This window comes from Mus pahari, chromosome 2 (assembly GCF_900095145.1).
Source record: "Mus pahari chromosome 2, PAHARI_EIJ_v1.1, whole genome shotgun sequence".
Lineage (NCBI taxonomy): Eukaryota > Metazoa > Chordata > Mammalia > Rodentia > Muridae > Mus > Mus pahari.
Window position 1 is genome coordinate 25,791,194 of NC_034591.1, and position 14,886 is coordinate 25,806,079.

Sequence of the window (14,886 nt, forward strand, 5' to 3'; positions counted from 1 at the left end):
CCTGGAACTCACTTTGTAGACCAGGCTGGCCTCAAACTCAGAAATCTGCCTGCCTCTGCCTCCCAAGTGCTGGGATTAAAGGTGTGTGCCACCACTGCCCGACACTACTTTGTTTCCTTCTGTTATTGACATTCAACTCCGGAAGTCCCTTTTCAAATCCAAGTCTTATTGTTTCTCTTTCTGATTTTAATCAGGGCACCTGTCAGCCCACAAGTATGGAACTGGAATTGTGAACTGAAACCTAAAGGGATTTCCAGTGGGGGAAACAACTGACATAGTAACTCTCCTCCCCAAATCGACCAGTAGCCAATAGTTCACCAGTAGGACCCCTGAAGCCACTCCTCCACCCATGCTAGACAGCCAACAGACTCATTCTTGTGTAGCCTCAGTACAGAAGTCAAAACCTACTGTAAGCTTATAATTGCGCCCCAACCAAAAGTTGATGTTTGCAGCCATCCCCCCATCCTTCAACTCCTTTCACGCCACATTGCCCATATTTCCCATGCCTTTAGGAGGAGAGCATAGATGTCTTTCTTAGGACTGAGAAGCCACGCTTCACTTATTTTCAAATTCACGGGCAGCCGTGTGTCTCTGCATTCACAGTCGTTCACTAGAAAGCAGATCATCTGATGGAGACTGAGAGTAGCACTTGTCTGTAGATATAAATGTTTTCTGGAAGGCCGTTTGACTGTATATGAGTTTAGCTAAGAAATATTAAGATACCCCCAAAGACTATGACCTCACCATCCACAAGTTTTGTTAAAACAGATTTATACTTCCTAGCACAAATTTCCTCTTGTGGAGTCAGCCTTGAGTGCAAGCACAGTATACTTGGTCACTCCCACAGTGCTGGTACCATCACTGCTGGATGAGTGTAAGCATCACTGCTGGATGAGGGCAAGCATCATTGCTGGATGAGGGCAAGCATCACTGCTGGATGAGGGCAAGCACAGTATACTTGGTCACTCCCATAGTGCTGGTACCATCACTGCTGGAACATATCTCACTTTTTTGGGATGGATTCTTAAACAGAATGCAGAACTCCTCAAAGGGCTAGATGGACTAGCTGGCCAGGAAGCTCCAGGAATCCACTTATTTCTTTCCCAACCTGCAAGCTGTCTCCATAGATGATTAACAAGTTCCACTGTTTTACATGTTTATTAGGGATCTGAATTGAAGTCCTCAGGTTTTGAGTGGCAGGTACTTTTACCAGCCACATCATCTCCCTACTCTTTTTCATTTATTAAGCAGATTACTATTGATTTTGGCCAGAAGTCTGTGAGATGTTTATGAGAGTTTATTCTGTCTACATCTGTAGTTTCCTTATGATATGACTTAATATCATAGTCATGCTACCCTGTGAATAATCTTCTCATGGAATAATGCACTGTATAAAGTTGTAACCACAGCTGAGTCAGCCAGTACAAACAATTTTTTTTAATTATTTTATTAGATATTTTCTTCATTTACATTTCAAATGCTATCCCAAAAGTCCCCTATACGCTCCCCCCGCCCTGCTCCCCTACCCACTCACTCCCACTTCTTGGTCCTGAAATTCCCCTGTATGAGGCATATAAAGTTTGCAAGACCAAGGAGCCTCTCTTTCCAGTGATGGTCGACTAGGCCATCTTCTGCTACATATGCAACTAGAGACAGGAGCTCTGGGGGTGCTGGTTAGTTCATATTGTTGTTCCACCTATAGGGTTGCAGACCCCTTCAACTCCTTGGATAATTTCTCTAGCTCCTCCATTGGGGGCCCTGTGTTCCATCCTATAGATGACTGTGAATATCCACTTCTGTATTTGCCAGGCACTGGCATAGCCTCACAGAGATAGCTATATCAGGGTCCTTTCAGCAAAATCTTGCTGGTGTATGCATTAGTGTCTGCGTTTGGTGGCTGATTATGGGATGGACCCCTGGGTTTGGCAGTCTCTGGATGGTCCATCCTTTTGTCTTAGCTCCAAACTTTGTCTCTGCAACTCCTTTCATGGGTATTTTATTCCCTATTTTAGGGAGAAATGAAGTATCCCCATGTTGGTCTTCCTTCTTCTTGATTTTATAAACAATTAGTTTTTAACAAAATATACTTTTTAAAAGTTTTCTTACTCTGGGTGTTGTATAGGTGATTCAGTTCTTGCTTAGCACGTATGAAACACTGAGTCCTTGGAATAACAGCAGGAACAGGAGCAGAAAGAAAAGAACTAAAACAAATGGAACTCCTACTTTAGAATATTGGCGGAGCATCTCTATAAGGACACTTGGGAAGTTCCTCACTGTGACTCTTCTCTGGAAGATGAACTCAGAGGACCTAAGGTTAGATACCTACGGACCCCTCCAATTTTTAAAGTTAATGCATCGTTTTACCACTTAAAACCAAATAACAACAAAACATTTCCACATTTTCATTTACTTTATTCAAACAAGATATGCTGTGAATTTTCTGAGAATGAAGGCAAAAATATAGATTAATACATAAAATTTAAGTCTCATAGGCTTAAGAACATGCTCACGAACCAATATGGTTTTATAAATATGTTTCCCTGCATGCAACTAGTTGATTAACAAAGAAGAAATTTACTAGCCAAAATAGTCTATCATTTAAGGCAGACATAGGTACCTTAGTTTTCTTTGCCAACTTACTTAATTTTCGTACAGGATCTGTTTACTTTAACCCACATTCATCTAAGTTCCTTTCACTGGCTTACGTAAGCTATTTTTAGCCAATCTTTTAACATTAAGACATAGGGAATTTAAAACAACCACTGGGTCCTTCAGACAGATATGAGTTTGTCTTTACAGTTCACTAACAAGCCAAACTTCACCAGACAGTCCAACTCTCAACCTGGGAGATTCTGGTATTTCAAATACAGAAAGTGGAGCTTTTAAACATTTCCTTTGTTAAAGAAAGAAAGAAAGAAAGAAAGAAAGAAAGAAAGAAAGAAAGAAAGAAAGAAAGAAAGAAAAGATTGAGCATATTTAGGTACTCTTAGAGATGCCACATACCCCAGCAGCTCACTCCCTTCCCTGACTTCATAATTTTAAAATGGGAAAACAAAACTTAAGTGACTTTAGCTATGATGGCTCAGGGAGAGTTGGAAGGACTACCAAGCAGCACTCATTAAATAGCCCATTGTTCTTTTCATCTTAATATATTCAGTGAGGACAGTCAGCAGAGCCTGGTGAGAAACTGCACAAACAAAGCTTGTGCTTACTAAACAATCATGTAGGTATCTAAGGTCAGTCGGGTACCCTGAAATATTCAGTTAATGACTCCACTCTTCGTCCACATTTAAGTATGAGTTGGGAGGTTGTCTCTGGGACGAGCAGAGAGTGGTGTCCTGCAAGGGCAGGTTTCCTACGTAGACATTATGTTTTACTTGTCTTTGAGCACTATGAGCACCGGAACCAGTGAAGGTTGGCATTGCCTGCTTAAATATTTCCCGGTAGACACTCTCCTGGCTATCCGAGGCTGTTCTCTATGAACCATATTTTCCAGAATGTAGGGAAAACTCTTCTAAGTGATTTTGCTGCTTACATCCAGGAGAGAAAGTCCACCAGGAATTCAAAACTTTAAAAATCAAGAAAACTGCCCCTTCGTGTAGAGAATTATTCCCAAACCTTGCGGGGATGGAAGAAACTCTGGAGGGGATTTTGAGCCTATGTTAGACTTCTCTTGGTGTCCTCTATCCTCCCAGAGTCACAAAACGTCTTCCCTTCTCAAAAGTGAAAACACTATTATTGAGAACCCAGATGGTCATTTAACGACAGGAAACACCCGCATCTCAAACCTCTTCTTTCCTCCAAACATATTTTTGTGAAAGGCCTTTTGAGCTTTTAGGAAACCATGTGGAATGTGTCAACACAATTCTAGTGTATACTTCTGAGACCTAGCTAGGTTCCATATTGCTCTTCTTTTCCTCCCCAATATCTACTTTCCCCCCTACGTGTATGGAAAAGTTATATGCTGTGTATTTTTAAAACTTGGAGAGGTGAAGGATCGTTAGTTATTTCCTGCTGAGTAGTGTCCCTTTCCTGGCTTTAAACAAAACCCGGATGTGAAGTTGGACACACACACACACACACACACACACACACACACACACTCATACAGGGAACAAAAGTAAAACTTCTGTCTCCAGCCCAGCAGCTCCCCCGGGCGTGGCAAGGGTCCTGCGCCAGTACTGCCCAGAGCTGCGACCTGGTCCTGTTCCTGCAGGGTCGGCAGCCTGCCCACAGCAGCCAGGAGGATGTCTCATACTTAGGCAAACTGCCTGGCTACAGGGCTGCTGGGGCCTGGAGAAGCCGCCCTGAGGTTGCTTGGAGTCTGGGAAAGGCCATCAGGAGCAGGCTTGGGCAGGAAGCCGAGCCCCCGGGGAGCTGGGAGCTGTGGTTCCCGAGCCAGTCACGTCCTGCGCGCGAGGGGCGGTAGCCTGGGCCCGTGGGTATTTGGGGAAGCGTCCCAGTTCTAGGCGCTTCCAGTGGCTCCCTTGCACAAGTGACTTCTGGGCCCAGTTCTGGGGCAAAGATGCCTGCCCTTCACATCGAGGATCTGCCGGAAAAGGAAAAACTGAAGATGGAGGTTGAGCAACTTCGCAAAGAAGTGAAGTTGCAGAGACAACAGGTAAGGTGGCTGGCTGTTCCAGAATTCCCTCTCAGAAAAGCACCAAGGTCAGGATTATCGGATTAAACGATGGGGGTGGGGGTGAGGTGGGGGTGGGGTCTTCTTCTGGGAGCTTCTCTTTAAGGGGGCTCTGATAGAGGCTCCAGCTGGTAGATGTTGTGGTGGAATAGCAAAAGGTGAGAAGAGCTAGGAACTAATAAGGAATCTAAAGCCAAATGTTATCAAGGCAGAGTCCCAAACAGGGAAGACAAACAAATCCCTAAAAGGGCAGCTGCCTTACATTCTGGAAAGGATGGTGTATGAGAGAACGTTTCTAAAACCACATGTAAAATCTCCCAACAACTTTAGCTTTGATGTTGTGAAGATCCTGACTCCACTGGGACTTGAGAGCACTGCCCGAGTTTCTGTTATTTGAAAATTGTATGAAATTTCCAATTTGTCTTGGAAGTGTGTCAAATGATTAATAGACTTTTCTGTATTGACTTATAAACACATAATTATATTTATACTGTATGGCATATGGCTGCAAAGTAAAACAAACAAACAAACAAACAAACAAATAATTGCATGCTGGGTGTGGTGGCATGTGCCTGTAATTCTCAGTCACTTAGGAGGTGAAGGCGTGGGGGGGGGGCGGGGCGTGGGGGGGGGTCAGGAGTTTCAGGCCACCCTGGCCAGCCAATGAAAAAATACACAGGAGTGTTCACTGAAACTCCTTGGAAAACTTGGAATTTCTACTTCAATTCTTTGCTGGTAGTAGGAACCTTCATTACATTAATCTTTTCCCACTCTGTCAAGCAACTGGTAAGTTTAGAAAAAAAAGGCTTTTGGATAGTTTGCTCAATTTGAAGAAAGTATTCTTTTCCCCAGAGCAAGAAAAATTTGGACTGATATTATTATTACTTTTACTTTTTTACAGTCCAGTCATTTCCTTCTCCCAGTGGATCCGCCCTCCCACATAGTTCCACATCCCATCCCATCCCCCTATCTCTCCCACCTTCCCTCCCCCACCAGATCTCACCACTCCCTGGGGCCTCAAGTCTCTTGCCAGTTAGGCACATCTTCTCCTGAGGCCAAACCAGGCAGTTCTCTGCTGTATATGTGTCTGGGGCAGGGGTTGGGGGCTCATACCAACTAGTATATGTTGCCTGGTTGGTGGCTCACTGTCTGAGAGATCTTAGGGATCCCAATTAGTTGAGACTGCTGGTCTTCATATAGGGTCACCCTCCTACTCAGCTTCTTCCAGCCTTTCCCTATGGACTGATGTTATTTTTAATAGTTTGGGGTTACTAGGACTCAACCTCCAGGCATTGTGTATGTGGTCACACCTGAGCCAGACCTCAGGCTCTTTGACATTTACCTTCTGTTTCAATTATTTGGAAAAATGAAGGGATAGAAATGAAGCAAATTATATAAACAGGCTCCAAACACATTCATGATAAGGCTTAATGCTCCTGAGTGGTTTCTGGGAGATGCTGGAAGTTTTTGAGTTTTACATTTTTATGCATTTTTCACTCCAACTTAGCCCTTTGCTTCATACAAATTCACACTCTTCCTAGATTTTGCAGTGGGATATTCTATTTTTCCTGTGACTTTAAGAAATCGTGTGATTAGAGGAATAAGCCAGCTGAGAGGACTAAGGGATAACGTTATTTCTTGGAGGGGGCTGTTTTGGCTGATGACAAACCACGGAGTTTGGCCAGTCTCAGCCAGAGGGATTGCACATTAAACAGTATGGTGTATGGTGTGTGCTGAAATAGTACTTTGCCTTTGCATACTGAAATGTCTGAATATTTAGCATCATTGTGTAGAATTTACAGGGTAGAGGAAAGGACAAGTTGCAAAGTCGACATCAGGCAGCATCCTGGGTGTGCCGATGTACAAATCAAGCATCCTTATTTATAGTTTCCGGGTCAGCCACCACAGCCCTAGGGTGCACCCTACAGCGCAAGTTTCCCAATTAAGAAAATTCTTGGTGTCTGCTAGGAAGAGAGAAAGATTTAGAGCGATTCTTCCAGGACACACAGAGGATGGTGGACCTCCTTACCGTTCCCAACGTTATTCTTTTCGCTATGACGTATAGGGGATTATACCGATCCTGGGCGAGCACAGTGGTGGTTGGTTTCCACTAACCCCTCACTTGAAAGAAGAAAACCCCTCAGTCCCAGAAGCGATAACCAGTTCCTCACTTAAAGCCACAGAGAACCATAAGGCAGGTCCTTCAGTAGTCTTTATTCCTGCGCCCTCCCGGTCGGTCAGCCTGTCCATCCTTCGTTAACACCTGAACTCTGAGTTAACGCAGGCCAAGCAGACAGAGACACGGGTTACATCTGCCTGCAGATAATTAATTGTTCGTCAGGTGTAGCCTCTCAGTCATAGAAGGAGCAATTACCCACTTTTGGAGATTATGGATCTTTTCAGAACCCCGATGAAAGAGCTTCTGCAAGAAGAGTGGGGACCGGGATCAGATCGTACGCAGGTGTTTCCCTGGGACCACAGACTCCGGATTTTATCACCCTCTTATCAGCACTGAGAACTCCCATAGAACATACACACTAGAAATGCCAGCAGTAGTTAGATTCTTGGAAAGATAGTATTTATTACCACATTTTAATTTCTGTAACTGTTTGACCTAGTTTTCCATTTTGGATCAGTGGGTCCCACACACAGCCGTGCAAACAGTACTTTAGGGAATGGGGAGGAAATATGAAACCATGAGATTCCTATTTCTGTTTATTTTTGAATGCCACTTTTTAATTACTAGTTTATGTTTCATAATTATGCAAAATGTGTTAACACTGTGCTCTCTGCAGGTGCTTATAAATACTGGTGCATTTTGGAGATGCATAGGTAAACACATTTAGAGAGAGTCACCCAAAGGCTACTTTTCATCAGTCTCCAACTTTTACTTTAAACTTACCACTTGCAAAACAGGCTGTTCTGAAGATACTCAGCCCCTCTCCATTTCCAATTTATTCTCTCTTAAAATAAATAAATAAATAAATCTGCCACTTGTCTCTTAAGGATAGAATTTTTAGAGAGACAATTCAATCCTGTCCCACGAGAAGAAAAGTTTAAGCTGATTCCCTAAACTCCAGAGTCTCAGGTTACCCTGCTAAGCCTCTAGGAAAGCTTTTAATATAATAATTGTTTATTCATGAGACAGGTTTTGAGGCAAGACTCAGAGTGAGGTGGATAGACAAATCTAACATCCCTTGTTAGCCTTTCCCTGCCGCTTCTGTGACTCTAGCTGTGACTCCATGGAATTCTGGAGTATGACATGCTCCCTTCCCTGAGACATGTGGTGTGGCACAACAACCCTTAACACCTGGGGACTGCCTTATAGCTACCTGTTATCCAGAGAGTTTGAATGTGGTAGATCTCTGTTATATTTGCGTTTTAGAGAGTAAGGAAATCATGGGACAAGTATAAATAGAAAATTTCATGGGTGAACTATTAATACCAGGACTTTCAATCATTTGTTTCTTGAACAATATTTTTCTCAAAGATTATGTGACATATATAAATAGAATAAAATAATAATCTTAGAGTAAGAAATTATTTTTTAAGAATATTATCATTTATTAAACTATATGGGAAAAAAGCAGTGGCAAAGTTCAATTTCCTTGCCATAATTTATTTCTTTTGATTCCCTCCCCCTATACTATAGGTGTCTAAATGTTCTGAGGAAATAAAGAACTACATTGAAGAACGCTCTGGAGAGGATCCTCTGGTAAAGGGAATCCCAGAAGACAAGAATCCCTTCAAAGAAAAGGGCAGCTGTGTCATTTCCTAAGTAACTCTGGGGGAGGGAAATTCTGTTCTTGGGGCAAGTTGTTCTTTTGTTTAATTTTCCCCCCAAATGGAGCCAAAGTGTGTGTTGAAGAACTGAGAAAAAATGAAATTGAGAAAAAGACGGTCACATAAACACTCTCCAAGCAGTTGGTGTCTGAATCACGCCTGCTTCTCACCTTGGCTCCCCACATACCCTCTCTCAGAGGAGAGCACCTGATTGCAGAATGAAGGCATGGCTCCTCCACTTTCAGTATACTCCTGCTGTCTCCAATAAAGTTTTATCTTGGAAAAGTCAGTGGTGGTGACATAAGACAGCGCTATTTGTTCATTAACTCTTGGGTTGCTTTCCATAACCTGTTCAGTGTTTGGGGGCTTATATCAGAAGACTAGGGATATAATGACATGTTTTCCAATCCAGCTCTCCCTGATTCATGTGCTTACAATGCCAAATTCTGACTTCTGGAATGTGTTTGATGTGACTTCAACTATTAGGGAACCCAGCGGGTAGAATTGCTAATGACATTAACAGAAGTCAGGCGGTGAGTCAGGAACCTTGCCAAACCAAGTCCACATTAACACTTCCCTGGTTTGTGATGAGTTAGCTTAAAATATCCCCGCAGTCTCTGGCTGGTCCATCCTTTCGTCTTAGCTCCAAACTTTGTCTCTGCTTCTTCTTTCATGGGTATTTTATTCTCTATTTTAGGGAGGAATGAAGTATCCACATGTTGGTCTTCCTTATTCTTGAGTTTCTTGTGTTTTGGAGATTGTATCTTGGGTATTCTAGGTATCCAAAGACTGCCCCACCCGGGGGTCCATCCCATAATCAGCCACCAAATGCAGACACTGTTGCATATACCAGCAAGATTTTGCTGAAAGGACCCTGATATAGCTGTCTCTTGTGAGGCTATGCCAGTGCACGGCAAACATAGAAGTGGATGCCCACAGTCAGCTATAGGATAGAACACAGAGACCCCAATGGAGGAGCTAGAGAAATTACCCAAGGAGCTGAAGAGGTCTGTAACCCTATAGGTGAAGCAACAATATGAACCAATCAGTACCCCCAGAGCTCGTGTCTCTAGCTGCGTATATAGCAGAAGATGGCCTAGTCAGCCATCGTTGGAAAGAGATGCCCCTTGGTCTTGCAAACTTTATATGACCCAGCACAGGGGAAGGCCAGGGCCAAGAAGTGGGAGTGCGTGGGCAGGAGAGCAGGGTTGGGGGAGGGTATAGGGGACATTCAGGATAGCATTTGAAATGTAAATGAAGAAAATATCTAATAAAATAAGTTAAAAAAAAATCCCTGCAGCAGTGTCCTTGGGAATGGGACAAGTCTGTGAATGGGAAAGAGAACCCTCATCCCAGCAGTGTTTAGGTGGCCAACCCTGGCTGCCAGGGCTGCTCTTTTGCTGACCCAGATCTGCATTCCTCCTTCTCTTCAGGTCTGGGGATGCTTCCTCAATAGTTCTGTGGCCTCTGGGAAGATGTTTGAATATTTTGCACCCACTCTGCCAGCCCACTGTAGGCACAGTTAAACATGCCTCCTCCTCCTCCTCCTTCTCCTCCTCCTCTTCTTCCTTCTTCCTCCTTCTCTTCTTTCTCCTCCTTCATCTTTTTTTAAAATCTTCTCCAAAATCAATAATGAATTTTGACTAATTTTAAAAGATCAGTTGGATGTTTTTCTGTCACTGTGGAAAAAATGTGGAAAAAGCTCATTGTTGTTGTGCCTTACAAGCCCCTCCTTCCACTCAAGGACTCCACTTTCTGTAAGCTTCTGTAGTTTTAGGCAGGAGGTAGAACAGCCTAGATACAATTCCTGCTGAAGTCCTTTATGAAGGCACCTGTGACTAAGACACCAATGAAAGAGACTTTTTTTTCCTTCAGAAAAAACAAACAAACAAACAAACAAAAAAACCCTTTTCATTTCCCTAGGTCTCTTGTTTAGGGATTGCTAGAGATTTGGAACAAAAGAGAAATAAAATTTTTACAAATAGGTTCTGGTTCAACCAGATCTAGCTCTTAACTTGCTCTGCGGTATTAAATGTGGCATCTAAAGGCTTTGTTTCTCCTCCAGTGCATCTTTTCCCTGCGTTAGGTTTGCTGGTCTTCTTTCCAAGCCAAGTCAGAGGGCCCATGCCTCCAACAGCTTCCCGAAGTCTGTCAGCATCCTCACTTGGGAAGCCTGTTTTTCCCCTGGCGACAAGGGAACAGGATACTCAGGCTTTTGAAAAAGTAATTATATAAGACTTAACGTAGGGACTGTTTCCTGCTATTTTCCAAGTGATGACATCAGTTGGGGTTACTTCGAGCCCAGGGATAATTTTAGCTCAAAGTACCATCTACTGTGGGGTGGGTTTAAGAGTAGTCAGGACATATTTCTTCCAGGCACCATGGAACAACTGATAATTAGGGTGTGGTTTTGCTTTTGGACACTTAACATTTAATGTGACATGTGATTTTGGTATTTTGGTGCTTATTAAGTTTTATTCTAATAAACTGGTTCATTTCTTCATAGTTGCCTATCAAATTTTCAATTTTGCATAAGGAAGAAAACGTATTCTTATTACTCATACTACATAACCAATAATCTTTTACAAAGGTCAAAACAAAGCCTTGATTACTTAACTGCTCTCAGAGCAATGCATTCCAAGCTGGATCCTGTATTTTCTTCTATACATCCAGCCACCCATTCATGAGAATTCCACATCCTACATTTTGCTTCTTATGTCTCCTTCAATCATATAAACAAATTAGTCAGCCAACTTCTGTTTTCCCAGTAAATATCCAAGCTTATAGGTGTTTTTACTCAATATGTTTTTGTTTTGTTTCATCTTTGTAACTTAGTCAATAGAGAGTAGCATAGTATCGTGTGTTTCAAGTGAAAAATGATAACTTGCAGTGGGAAGATATGAAAAAACGCTTATTTGAATATGTTATAAAAGAACATTTAGCAAGTGAGAATTTATTAAGTAGAATTTAAATCATGCGTTCAGTTGCTTTCAACTATATGATTGTGTAATCAATCAGCATTAGACCACAAATGGTTGCTATGTTTTATGCATTGAGTGAATCTCAAAAACTTTGGACTAAGGACAATTTATTAATTTCTCCTCTTATAGATCATACTTATGGTGTCGTCTAAAAAATATATGTATGTTCTTAGCCTTGTATACTTTTTCCTTCATGGCTTCTTAAAGGGTCATATTATAAGTCTCTAAGTCATTTTGAGTCAGTGTTCAAGTAAGCTGTATTGTTTTGACAGAGGTCTCACTTATTTACAGATTGCTGTGAGAATAACTCCTTGCCAAAGCACCCTTTACTGAAAAGGCTATCAATCCTTCTTTAAATAGCTTTTGCATTTTTATCAAAGCTCACTGGCAACTTCTCTGTGTTCATTTCTCATTCGTGTGTTTAGTCAGGGCTCTGCTCTCTTCACTGCACAGCAGCAGCAGCAGCAGAGAGAGAAACCTCACATCATTTCTCTTTTGTTTTTTTATGGACAGAAATATGCATAACTGGCTATGGAGGAATCCTTACAAAATGACACATAATTTCTACAAGAATATGCAAATGGGGTATCTCCAAATCCCAGGATTTGGGAGGTAGGAGCAAGATGATTAGGAGTTTAAGGCCAGCCTTTGCTTCATAAAGAATATGTAGACAGCCATGTAGACATGCTTTGCCTTTGTTAGTTATGAAAAGGGTTCTGTATACTCCGTGTGGTCTTTATGTAGTCATAACTAGTTTCCCCCCCTCGTTCCAATCTCTATTTAAATGTTGTTTGACTGCAGTAATCAGACATTTCAATATCATATTAAGGTGCAGTGATAAGATTAGTTCTACAAATTAGTCAACAAGTTCACCTAAAATCGAGAACTCTAACTTTAAAAATCACTGTTCAAAAAGGTACTGTAAACATGTGTGAAGAGAAAAGGTTAAATGTTTAATTAAGATCTGTAACTACTGATAACCCCTGAGTAGAGATGCCCATTTAGGCATAGGCCAAATTAAAATAAAAAGAGACAGATAAAAAGGATAAAATTCTATTTAGCTATATTAATTTTTTTTAAATTTTGTGTCCTAGGAAATTGATGAAAAAGTAAGAGCTGATGCTAACATCTCTCATTCCTTCTCACGTGACACTAAGAAGCCCCAAGGAGGAAATCAACAGCACCAGTCCACCTGGGCAGACCTGAATAGCATCACCGGGGCTCTGAAGCCGAAACTGACACGAACCAAAGTTCAGGCAACTGGATAAAAACCTAGTGAGGGTAATCACTTGGGGAAATAGAACAGGAACAACAGAATTGTTTTAAAAAAAAATCTAGAATGTCCTTAAAGTCTTTGTCATGAGAATCTCAGAAAATCCATAATTTGATTGTAATAAGATAATCAACCACTGTCAATAACAATGGCATCAGATGTTAGTATCACTCAATAAGAACTGTAAAGAATGCCATGTGATGGCATTTTAATCCCAGTACTCAGGAGACAGAGGCAGGCGGATATCTGTGCATTCAAAAACAGCTTGATTCATGGAGACAGATCCCGGACATTCAGGGCTATACAGAGAAACCCTCTATCAAAAAAATATAAACAAAAAACAAACAAATTGTAAAGCCAACACCACATAATAAAGTTTTAATATCAATTATATAATTTCTTGATGTCAGAAAATAAAAAGATGATACGAACAAAATTAGACCCAATTTCAGCTAAATAGTAAAAGCTATATGAAAGTCCTTAGGAGACTTTGTAACATGTCCGTCTCCTTGGGCAGCCTCAACAGTTGTGTAGGGGTGCTAGGATAGAAGGAGCGGCCTTAAAGACAGGTCTTCCTCATGCTGAACTTCAGAAGCTAGATAAGAAACAAATTCATGGGGCTGGTGAGGTGGTTCAGCAGGTAAGAGCACCCGACTGCTCTTCCAAAGGTGCAGAGTTCAAATCCCAGCAACCACATGGTGGCTCACAACCATCCTTAATGAGATCTGACTCCCTCTTCTGAAATATCTGAAGACAGCAACAGTGTGTACTTACATATAATAAATAAATAAATCTTTAAAAAAAAGAAACAAATTCATAATAAGACAATAACAAAGGACTAATTTGGTATTCCCAAGTGGTAGAAACAGAGTAAAAAGTGCAGACTTGACAAATCAGAAAGAGAAAAGCATAGTAAATGAAAGTTTCCAAAAATTTGCCAATGAGAGAAATCACAGGTTCAAGAAGTTGGTTAAAAGACAAATATAGAATAATGCCATAGAAATATACACTAAGACATGTCATAATCAAGTAGCTTTAAAATCAGAAACAAGAAAAATATTTTAAAAATTGTATCTATTTATGTATATGAGTATTTCACCTGTATGCACTTATGTGCACTATGTGAATGCCTCATTGTCCAAGGAACCAGAAAAGAAAGCATTGAATCCCCAAGCGTGATAGGTTGTTTTAAGCTTCTCTGTGGGTGCTAGAACCTGAACCTGGATCCACTGAGAGAGCAGAGAGAGTGCTTTTAACCATTGAGCCATCTCTCCAAACCTCATGAGAAAATATCTTTAAAGCCATAAGTAAATGGTACATTTTATATTGACAAAGAACATATTGAATTAAATAAATTCATACCGAGAAACAATGGAGGCCAGAATGAATATATGATCTTATCATTGCCAGAAAAAAAGAAAACTGATTCTATACCTGTGAAAATATCTCCAAGAAATGAAGAGTAAATGAAAACATTCCCACATGAAGGAAAATTACGAGATATCGTACTTGACTGAACTCTTAAAAAAAAAAAAAAAAAAAAAAAAAAGGACATTCCCAACACTAAAAGAACATGCAAACAATAACAAGAAATGCTCACACAGTCAGAAAAGAAAAAAAAAAACTAAATGTAACAGGTTAAAACTGAAGCAGATACCAACTTATAAAATGCACAAACTTCAAATAGTCTAAAAGCATGTCAAATTCACATCATTGGAGGTCTAATCTGGTGTCAATGGACTAATCTAGGTACTTATTTAATTATTTCACATCAAAATTTTATGGTGCTCCCACCATGCTAGGCACTGGTCTAGGCCTGATGAATACAGTGACAAGCTAGAGAAAAATCTTTAACATCAGATAGTTACTTATTTATTTAGAGACAAGGCTTCACTCTGTAACCCTAGTTGGCCTGGAACCCCCTATGTAGACCAGGATGGACATAAATTCACAAAGATCATCTTGCCTCTATCTTCTGAGTCCCGGAGTTAAAAGTGTGCACCACCAAGCCCAGTTACACATCAAAGACTTTATAGGAATTATAACTCCTCATGAATGTGGTGACTGATTAGACAATGCCTTTTACATTAGAGAATTCACATAAATTATAACTAACCAGATGCCATTAGATCCTACAGAATGAACTATGTTGTATCATATATAAGTCAGAAAGTAATTTTTGGTATTTTTAATGATGAGTAAGTATGTTA

The 14,886-nt window shown here is 40.9% G+C and overlaps 1 protein-coding gene across 1 annotated transcript; it reads left to right on the forward strand.

Annotated features, from left to right (window-relative positions):
- Positions 1-4,136: 4,136 nt before the first annotated feature.
- Positions 4,137-8,711, forward strand: Gng11 (G protein subunit gamma 11). The gene is made up of 2 exons (XM_021191138.2): positions 4,137-4,621; positions 8,292-8,711. The coding sequence occupies exons 1-2, from the start codon at positions 4,526-4,528 to the stop codon at positions 8,415-8,417; spliced, it is 222 nt and encodes a 73-aa protein (XP_021046797.1). The 5' UTR covers positions 4,137-4,525; the 3' UTR covers positions 8,418-8,711.
- The last annotated feature ends 6,175 nt before the right edge of the window (positions 8,712-14,886 follow it).